Consider the following 10082-nt stretch of genomic DNA (forward strand, 5'->3'; position numbering starts at 1 on the left):
TAGCAGTGAAGGGTTCCAGGACTAGCAAAAGGGGCTGGAAAGGCACCAGTGGAGCCCATTTGCCCCCCGGGCAGGCGGAGGATTCTCTGCCCTCCTTGCCACCCACGGTCCGTGCGCCCTCCCAGTGCGCCCCACTCACCCAGGGCTGCATTGTCCACACTGATGTAGGCGGCTGCTTTCAGATGCAACATGGTGAGATATCCCTGCAGAGGATGGGGGCAAGAGGAGTGGGATTGAAGGGCAGGTTCGTAAGACCAGCAAACGGCAAGCAGGCATTGCTGCTGAGAAGTTGCTGCTGAGAACGGGGTTCCACCTGCCCCTTGCCCCAGGGTCCGAGCCCCTCCCCCCCACTGAGAAATGCCCACTGACCTGGTTCCCCCCCCCCCCGCCTAGTACGTCTACACAGTTCCCAGCGTGGTGGCCAGGGGCACTACAGCACCAACCTACCCCCTTCCTGGCACCCAGCAAGTATTTTTAGAAAGTGGGGGCGGGGGGGCTTCTGGGCCTCAAGGCCTCTGGTGGCTCACTGGAGACTTGATTGGCTGTGCCGGTTTTTTTCAAGCTGCCACCGCAGCCCACGGATCTCTCAGGGCGCAACGGTGGGCCAGCTGCGGCGGCCATTTTGTGGCTGGCTGGTTCCACCTCCCGTGGGGGCCATTTTGCCGCACGTGTGTCAAAATGCCAGAGGTGACCGCAGGCTCAAAAAGTTTGGGGTTGCCAGTTCCGGGTTGGGAAATACCTGGAGATTCTGGGGGGTGGAGCCTGGGGAGGGCGGGGTTTGGGGAGGGGGATGGCTTGCAGTGGGGGGGTCTGTAAGGCCACAGAGTCCAACTTCCAAAGCAGCCGTTTTCTCCGGGTGAGCTGATCTCTGTTGTGATCCCGGGAGATCTCCAGTCATCCCCTGGGGGTTGAAGCCACCCAAGCTGCAGTGTTAGGAGAGTCTAGTAACAAATAAATATACACTGCAAAAACCTTTCAGCAAACTAATGTGTTTAGCAAACTAATGTGAGCCAGTTTGGTGTGGTGGTTGAGTGCACGGACTCTGATCTGGGAGAACCGGGTTTGATTCCCCACTTCTCCACTTGCACCTGCTGATGTGACCGTAGTTCTGATAAGAGCTGTCCTTGAAAAAGAGCAGTTTCTGTCAAGAGCTCTCTCAGCCCCACCCACCTCACAGGGTGTCTGTTGTGAGGAGGGGAAGGGAAAGGAGTTTGTCAGCCGCTCTGAGACACCTTTGGGTAGTGAAGAAGAATCTCTTCTTCTTCTTCTTCTTCTTCTTCTTCTATTTATGGTCATCATTTAGTAAAGTACATAGTGTATCATTATTTCATCCTAGTCAGGTATAAATATTCATTACATGACAGGAGTACTCCGTCCATGAATGTTAGCTGCATAATGTGTCTTTTGTAGGACCAGCAAAAAGCATCCACACAAGAAGGCTGTCCCCCTTTTTGGAAGACTTCATGCAAGGAGAAGCAGGCTTATAATTCTAGAAACTCCCGTTGGGGCTTCACTTTTAAAACACTGGTGCAAAATTGTCTGGTAGTTAGGAATCTGTATGTATTGAATGTTATTGCTTATTGAATGTAATGAATATTTATACCTGACTAGGATGAAATAATTACACTATGCACTTTACTAAATGATGACCATAAATAGAACACATTAGTTTGCTAAAAGGTTTTTGCAGTGTATATTTATTTGTTACTAGAGTCCCCTGGGGGTTGGCAAGCCTAACATTTCCGGGGGAGAAGCAGGCGCTCCCCCAAGTCCACGGAGGGCCCCGGGGCCCGGCTCACCTCCAGCCATTCCGTGGAGCCCACGCTGCCAAAGTCGCCGGCATCCCAGCTCACAAACAGCAAGCTCCTTCGCAGCTGGAACCCTGGAGGGGTTGGGAAAGCTCAGGCAGGGACAGCAGCAGAGAGGCCTCCCGCGTCCCGGGCAGAGCCCCCCCCCCGGACGCCGAGGCCATCTCATTCCCTCCCCCCATCTAATAGACTCTCTTTCTACAAACGGCAGATATGCTTCCATTCACAAACGCGCATGAACGGACAGGCAGCTGCCTCCTACTGAGTCAGGCACTTGGCCCGTCAAGGTCAGTATTGCCCACTCAGGCTGGCAGCGGCTCCCCCCAGGACCTCAGGCAGAGGAAGGTCTTTCCCATCACCTCCTCCTCGGTCCTTTTGACTGGGGGTGTTGGAGACTGAACTTGTGACCCATGCTCCCCCTAAGCTTGTGAGCTCCTGGCAGTAAAGTTGTGAGCGATTTGGCTACTGCATAAATTAGTTTGCTTCGGAGCCATCCTTCCCGAGCAAAGACAAAAATGTGTGAGCCGGAGGCTAAGAAACTGTGAGCTCACTCACACTAACTCAGAGGGAACACTGGCTGCAATGCTCCCTCTAAGCTGTGGAGTCTTGAGAGCAGAAATTCTACTTTGTGAGCTCCTGGCAGTAAAGTTGTGAGCGAGCGATTTGGCTGCTGCATCAATTAGTTTGCTCCGGAGCCATCCTTCCCGAGCGAAGACAAAAATCTGTGAGCCGGAGGCTAAAAAACTGTGAGCTCACTCACACTAACTCAGCTGAGAGGGAACGCTGGCTGTGACCTTTTGCATGCCAAGCAGATGCTCTACCACTGAGTCACCTTCCTCTTAACCCTTCGAGGTAGTCATCTTTTTTGACAGCCACACCAGCGTTGCGGGAGCCGTTAGTGTAGCTATGAGCCGACCCCAAGGCAAAGGCAACACACAGGGGGCCTGAAATGTTAACCGTCCTTTGGGTTCACCCTAAAGCAAGTCCCCCTCCCCTGGCTTACCATTCCGTACCATGGCAGCAAAGGTACGCGCCAGTTCCAAGACGATGGCGGTGCCCACCCCAGAACGAGCAGCTCCCGGCCCCAGGGAGTCCCTCTGGGCCCCCACAATGAGATAGTGATCTACAGGGAGAAATCATGAAAAAGACATGCATTAAAAGTAAGAAGGATCCTCCGTGGAGGGAGAGGGTGTTGAGGAATGACCTGCAATTGCAGAACGATGCAAGCGCCTCCCCTCTCATCTCTCCCCTCTCAGGTACCAGAGGAGTCTGGGGCTCTTATTTCCCCCCCTGCACTTTAGAGCCAGTTTGGTGTAGTGGTTATTAAGTGTGCGGACTCTAATCTGGGAGAACCGGGTTTGAGTCCCCACTCCTCCACTTGCACCTGCTGATGTGACCTTGGGTCAGTCACAAGCTCTGGCACAGCTGTCCTTGAAAAAGAGCAGTTTGTGTCAGAGTTCTCTCAGCCCCACCCACCTCACAGGGTGTCTGTTGTGAGGAGGGGAAGGGAAAGGAAAGGAGTTTGTAAGCCGCTCTGAGACTCCAAGTGAAGGGCGGGGTATAAATCCAATCTCTTCTCTTCTCTCTTCTTCTAGTTGCCCCCCCCCCAATTTATTTTTATTTACTTTGTTTGTGTGCCGCCTTTCTCCCCAGCAGCGAGCCCAAAGTGCCTTGCCACTTTCTCCTCTCCTCCATTTTCTCCTCCCAACAGACCTGCGAGGTGGGCCCAGGCGGAGAAGGGGTGACTGGCCCAAGGCCACCCAGCGAGCTTCCATGGAAGAGTGGACATTCGAACCTGGGTCTCCTAGATCTTAATCTGATACTCTAACCACTGCACCACACCGGGTCTCCAGTCCCCATCCAAAGAGCCCCAGACACCCCCAGTCCAGTGAGCCCTTTGAGTGAGTGTGAGCAAGCTCACAGTTTTTTTAGCCTCCGGCTCACACATTTTTGTCTTAGGTCAGGAAGGAGGACTCCAGAGCAAACTAACTTATGCAGTAGTAGCCAAATCACTCACTCACCACTTTAATGCCAGTAGCTCACAAAGGAGAATTTTTGCTCACAAGACTTCGCAGCTTAGAGGGAGCCTTGCCCCAGTCCCTTTTACCTGGCTCAATTCTGCCCTCGATGCACCCGAAGATATTGCTGATCATGACAGACTGCTTCACATTGTGGACTCCCAACTGCAGCAGGAAAGTGGGTTCCCCTGGGCCGAGCACGTACAGGACATCGGGAAGGCGTCCGTGCCAGTCACGGGGGGCAGCGGGACCGGTCAGCTGCCTGCCGGGAAGTGAGGAGAGGGTTTGGAGAGGCACCCCCTCAACATTTGGCTGCCGGAGAGGAAACGTCTGGTTCCCAGCCTCATCCCCCCCAAGCTTGCGCTGTTCCAGGGGACTGCCGTCTTCTCCCGGAGATCCTGGCACCCCTAGCCCATTTCCCACCCCCCAAATGCCAACAAGCCTTTGAGTCCAACTCACCTGAGCAGGTGTGCGGCCACGTTTGCGCTGATGGGGTGCACCGGGATTTTGGGGAGCCCCGAGGACTGCACGGGGGGGAATTGAGTGTGGTTGAAAGAAGGGAATCCGGGGCTGTAGGGGTCTCCGGCACCCATGTGAACCTGGAAGCGTGGGGAGAAAGCCGGGAGCTGAGCCACGGAGAAGGCCTGGCCCCTGCCTCCGACTCCTGCGGACACCCCAGTGGCTGCGTTACTCACGTGCCCGTAGATGGTGGTGTTCTGGGACAGCTCCGGTTTGCGAGGGTCTTGGGGGATGTCAAAGGGGTCTGGGTAAATGAGAACCCCTGCGGCCTGGGCGGCTTCCGCGTTGGCCAGCTGGGGGGCAAAGAGAACTCCTGAGTCCGGGAACAGAATGCCCCTTTTCGATTCCACTCACCAAAGGCCTTTCCCCTTCCCCACAGAGAACCCACAGCGGGGCCAAGGGTCAGTGACGCAGGCAGCCTGTGCTTTGCATGCAAACGATCCCATATTCCAGTTAGAGGGTCAGGTGGTACGAGGACTTCTCCCTGAGACCCCAGAGAACTGCTACCAGTCATAGAATCATAGAATTGCAGAATCCTAGAGCTGGAAGGTGCCTCCGGGGTCATCTAGTCCAACCCCCTGCACAAGGCAGGAAATTCACAAATGCCTCCCCCTCCGCACCCACAGAGACCCCAGTTCCACACCCAGAAGATGACTAGAAACCTCCAGGATCCCTGGGGGCCAAACTGACCTGGAGAAAAATGGCTTCCTGACCCCAAAGTGGCAATCAGCATTTCCCTGGGCACGTAAGAAAGGGCCACGAGAACTAAGCACGGAGGCCACCCTTCCTGCCCTCCAGTCTCATGGTCTGCCCAAGTTCACACCATCAGCATTGCTGCGAGATGGGGCCATCTCCTCTACTCCGAGTAGACAGCACTGACTTCAATAGACCAGTGGTCTGGCTCTGTGAGATGCAGCTTCATGTGTACAACCCAGCCCTCCGTTTTTCCACTCCAGCCCCCCCAAGTCCTCATCTTGTCATCTTCTTTCCCCTTTAAGGACGTTTTCAAGCGGAGGCTGGACGACCATCTTTCAGGTATGTTGTAGGTATGTAGGGGTCATTTCCTGCAGGAGCGCACAGGAGCGGAGCTCTGGCAGTAAAGAGCCCAGGGGGCGGGCACATGCAAGAAGCCCCGCCCCCTGCTCCCAGCAGCCCTCAGTCAGAGCAAGAAGCAGCCAGGTAAGTTGCAGAGACCCCCCAGTCCAAAACAGTCCAGTGGCACCTTTAAGGCCAAGTTTTATTCAGGTACAGGCTCTCCCTCCTCTGTGAGGGCAGATCTGCAAGTTCCCCCCCCCCCCATAGCTAGCAATCCAAAACAGTCCAGTGGAGCCTGAGCGGTGGGTGTTGCCTTCTGACACACTTTCGGTGATGTCAGGGGGCGTGGCCTATGCAAATAAGTTATGCTAATGAGATATGCTAATGAGCTCCTGCCCCTCTTTTTCTACAAAATGACCCCTGTAGGTATGTAGGGCTATCTTTCAGCTATGCTCCTGCAGAGTGCAGGGGGTTCGACTAGATGACCTGCAAGGTCCCTTCCAACTCTAACATTCTATGATTCTATGATTCTAAGGCAACCATCTTTTTTGACTGGCGTGCTAATATTCCAGGTCACTGTTCTTGAGCACTTTCAGGTCGCCATCTAGTGTCCAGAGGCAGAACTACAATCTGTTACATTAATCATTCCTCGTGGATTCCCCAACAATGTTACATTCCCCTCACTTCCTAAAGGAATCCTGGCTTCCAGTTCATGACAAATCCCTGTAAAATCTAGAACAGGGGTGTCAAACTCATTTGTGAAGAGGGCCGGATCTGGCATAAATGAGACCTTGTTGGGCCGGGCCACGTGTGTCATAAAACGTAATGCCAGGTAGCTGAGATATAAACTTGATAAAGGATATAAACACAAAGGGGTTTTTTGTAACTTAAAAACATGCTTAAAACATCAGCACTCTTGCAAATATTTTGTTTATATAACAGTGTCTGATCACTGACACCTCTTGCTCTGAATAACTGCATCAAAATGTCTGTGCTGTTGCCATCTTGAGTATGCTGTTCAGGTGTGTATCTGTAGGCTGCAAACCTATGATGACGCAACAGCAGCAGCAGAACTGGAAGAAGGAGCAGAAGACAGCCAGTTCCACTGCGGGCCTGATAGAAGCCCTCTGGGGGCCTGCTGTGGCCCCCGGGCCGCATGTTTGACACCCCTGAACTAGAAGATATTTTACCTGTAAGTCTATGACGTTCTGGCTTCCCCCGCTATGTGCTAGTTGACCTATTTCCCCTGCACAGAAGGAGGTGTGGGGGGGAAGTGCCATCAAGTCTAGGGTTGCCAAGTCAATTTTTCTTACTGGCGGGGTACCCACGCCAGACTCCGGGAGCCATCTGTCGATGTGCGCACGCACGCGCACCACCAGCACGTCACCAGAAGTGACGTGCGACGTCGATCACGTTGAAGGCGTGGCCCCGATCGTCGGAGGGAAAACCATAGAGTTTTCCCTCTGACGATCGGGGCCATGCCCCCAACGTGATTGATGTGGTTGCATCACCTCCGGTGACGCAGCCACGCTGCACTTCGGGGGGCGGAGTTCCCCCCAGGGCCCAATTCCGCGGCAGTGGGAATCGGGCCTCCGAAGCGGGGGTTTACCCGCCACCCGCCCCCACTTGGCAGCCCTAATCAAGTCACAGTGGACTTGTGGCCACCCTGCAGGGTCTTCAAGGTGAGAGAGATTCAGAGGTGGTGTGCCAGTGCCTGCCCCCACATAGCAGCCCTGGACTTCATCGGTGGCCTCTCATCCCGGTCCTAATCAGGTCTGAGTCTGCCTAGCTTCCAAGGTCTGAGGAGACTGGGGTAGCTGGGACCTTTCTGGTCAGACTCTCCTGGAACGCAGGCCCACCTTCTCAGCGTAGCTGATCTGTCCCACACGAACAATGGCCAGCTGTCCCTGGGGGCTAACACCACGTTGCCTCAGAAGGATAAAGTCCTCTCGGCGTCCATAGTTGGCAAAGACCAGGCCACCCTGTGCAGAGACATGGAGGAAAGAAAGAAAGATGGAGAGAGGCAGACGTGCTTCAGGAAAAGGAAAGGCCCACTCTATCCAGACGCCATCAGGGGGTGGGGACATACGTGACAGGAGCCAGGGGGTGCAACTGTGTCCTCAGCCCATCATTTCCCTGAAGTCTGTGTTTTGCAGGTTCTTCCCCTTTAAGGCGACCATCTTTTTTGACAGGCACACGAATATTCCAGGTCACTGTGCTTGTGCATCCTCAAGTCCTCCCCTAGTGGCCAGAGGCAGAATTACCAACCTACTGTAAACACATTACCGTGACAACGCCAGAGGCACTGTAGGGACAGTACACCTGGGGGTCCCCCAGAGGCAGTTTCTCCAGCACCGCTCCATCAGCATTCACGCGGTGTAGGAAATTAGGCTGCTGCCTGTAGGGAGGAGGGCAGGAGGGGTCAGAGAGACAGACAGACAGACACACACCCTGAAACCGACCCTTCCCGTCTGCACGCTCCACTGACCGGCTGGGCTTCTGGAGTCCCACGTAGTGGCTGTCGGTCCAGCTGTGGTCCAGTCCATAAGAGGTGAAGGAGTTGAGAACATGGGTGGAGAGGACATCCAGGCGGGACGAGCCAGGAGGGTGGGGGGCTTCGCTAATTGTTCTGTGGAAAGGGGGAAGGTCGGGCATAGCATCAACCAGAGACACACACCGCACCTCCAACGCAAAGTGTGCATGCACACAAACGCTTATGCCCAGAATTAAACTTTGTTGGCCTTCAAGGTGCCGCAGACTTAGGGCTGCCAATTCCCCCCGGGGGGCGGATTTCCCCCCGATTTGGAGGCCCGATTTCCGCCGCCGCGGAATCGGGCCCCGGGGGAAACCCCACCCCGGCGTGCACGTCACCCGGATGTGACGTGATGACGCCGGGCATGCTGGGGGCGGGGCCACAGCCATTTGAGGGGAAAACATAGAGTTTTCCCCGGGCACGCTGGGGGCGGGGCCACAGCCATTTGAGGGGGAAACAGCATGCCCGGCGTCATCACGTCACATCCGGGTGACGTGTATGCGGCGCGTATGCGGCGCGCACGCGCGCAAGGGACACCGTACAGGAGCCCCCCACCGCGAGACGAAAAGGATTTGGCAACCCTACCCAGACTCAAACTTAATTCTGTTGTAGTCTAAGGAAACAATCCATATACAAAAGAACCTCCTCAGGAAAACTCCTCCATTAGCATGTTTCACAGCCTGGGGGACTCCTACGAGATAATGACTCAAGTCAGTTCATGGGCTCCCAATCAGTGTTCCCTCTAAGCTGAGTCAGTGTGAGCTAGCTCACATTTTCTTAGCCTTCGGCTGACACATTTTTGTCTTAGCTCAGGAATGATGTGGCTCCAGAGCAGACTAATTTACGCAGCAGCCCAATCGCTCGCTCATAACTTTAATGCCAGTAGGATTTTTGCTCACAAGACTCCACAGCTTAGAGGGAGCACTGATCCCAACTGCTCATCCAGGCACTGCTTGTGTTTGGGAGACCGCAGGAGTCCTGCTTCCTTGCCTCCCCCCCCCAACCCCCCCCCCCCCGCAGAAACCGGGGGGGGGGGGGGGGGGGCTCACCGGATTGTCGCTTCAATCTTCTCCTTGTTGAGGTGCTTCTGGAACATCTCCCGCAGGTCAGCCCAGTACAAGGGGGCTCCTCCTGGGTCTTCCCCCATTCCGTACGGGCGCTCATCGCTCACCACCGTCAGCAAGTCCCCACAGACGCTGCAGGATCCCCGGGAGGAGATGTACCCCAGGAGGAAGGCTGGGAACACCACGGAAGGGGTGACGGACAGCCCAACAGAGAGCCACAGGGGCCAGTAAGTATTTAGTTACTATACTTATTTAATTTAAAACATCTGTTCGCCGCCTTTCTTCCATACAGAGCCCAGGGCAGCTTACAATATAGATAAAAATACATACAATAAAATTTTAAAAAATATATCTACAAAAACCAAAGCTTAAAATCACAGTTTAGGACTGCTGGTAAATAAATTGTCTGAACTGGCAGAGACTGATCAAGAGAGAGATCTTGGAGTTGTAGTAGATAACTCACTGAAAATGTCGAGACAGTGTGTGACTGCAATAAAGAAGGCCAATGCTATGCTGGGGATTATTAGGAAGGGTATTGAAAACAGATCAGCCAATATAATAATGCCCCTATATAAATCAATGGTGAGACCTCATTTGGAATACTGTGTGCAATTCTGGTCACCACACCTTAAAAAGGATATTATAGCTTTGGAAAAAGTGCAGAAAAGGGCAACTCAAATGATAAAAGGGTTGGAACACTTTCCCTATGAGGAAAGGTTAAAGCACTTAGGGCTCTTTAGCTTGGAGAAAAGACGACTGAGGGGTGACATGATCGAGGTTTATAAGATTATGCATGGGAAAGAGCAGGTAGAGAAAGAGGTACTTTTCTCCCTTTCTCACAATACAAGAACCCGTGGGCACTCCATGAAATTGCTGAGCGGTCGGGTTAGAACGGATAAAAGGAAGTACTTCTTCACCCAAAGAGTGATTAACACATGGAATTCACTGCCACAGGAAGTGGTGGCGGCTACAAGCATGGACAGCTTCAAAAGGGAATTAGATAAGCATATGGAGCAGAGGTCCATCAGTGGCTATTAGCCACAAGGTATAGATAGGGGCTCTGGGGCAAGTGATGCTCTGTCTTCTTGGTGCTGGGGGGGGGGGG

At 53.9% G+C, this 10082-nt stretch overlaps 1 protein-coding gene across 1 annotated transcript in view; it reads right to left on the reverse strand.

Moving 5' to 3' along the window:
- TFR2 (transferrin receptor 2) overlaps positions 1-10082 on the reverse strand; it is a 22778-nt gene that overhangs the window by 8519 nt on the left and 4177 nt on the right. Inside the window, exons 3-12 of the mRNA XM_015420318.1 lie at positions 8963-9149; positions 7865-8009; positions 7667-7774; positions 7240-7362; positions 4522-4638; positions 4286-4425; positions 3916-4088; positions 2812-2931; positions 1800-1882; positions 140-203 (exon numbers count right to left, since the gene is read on the reverse strand). Coding sequence (XP_015275804.1) covers positions 140-203; positions 1800-1882; positions 2812-2931; positions 3916-4088; positions 4286-4425; positions 4522-4638; positions 7240-7362; positions 7667-7774; positions 7865-8009; positions 8963-9149 — 1260 coding nt within the window. The remainder of the gene's footprint in view (positions 1-139; positions 204-1799; positions 1883-2811; positions 2932-3915; positions 4089-4285; positions 4426-4521; positions 4639-7239; positions 7363-7666; positions 7775-7864; positions 8010-8962; positions 9150-10082) is intronic.

This window comes from Gekko japonicus, unplaced genomic scaffold, assembly GCF_001447785.1.
Source record: "Gekko japonicus isolate JY-2015 unplaced genomic scaffold, Gekko_japonicus_V1.1 scaffold336, whole genome shotgun sequence".
NCBI classification, from domain to species: domain Eukaryota; kingdom Metazoa; phylum Chordata; class Lepidosauria; order Squamata; family Gekkonidae; genus Gekko; species Gekko japonicus.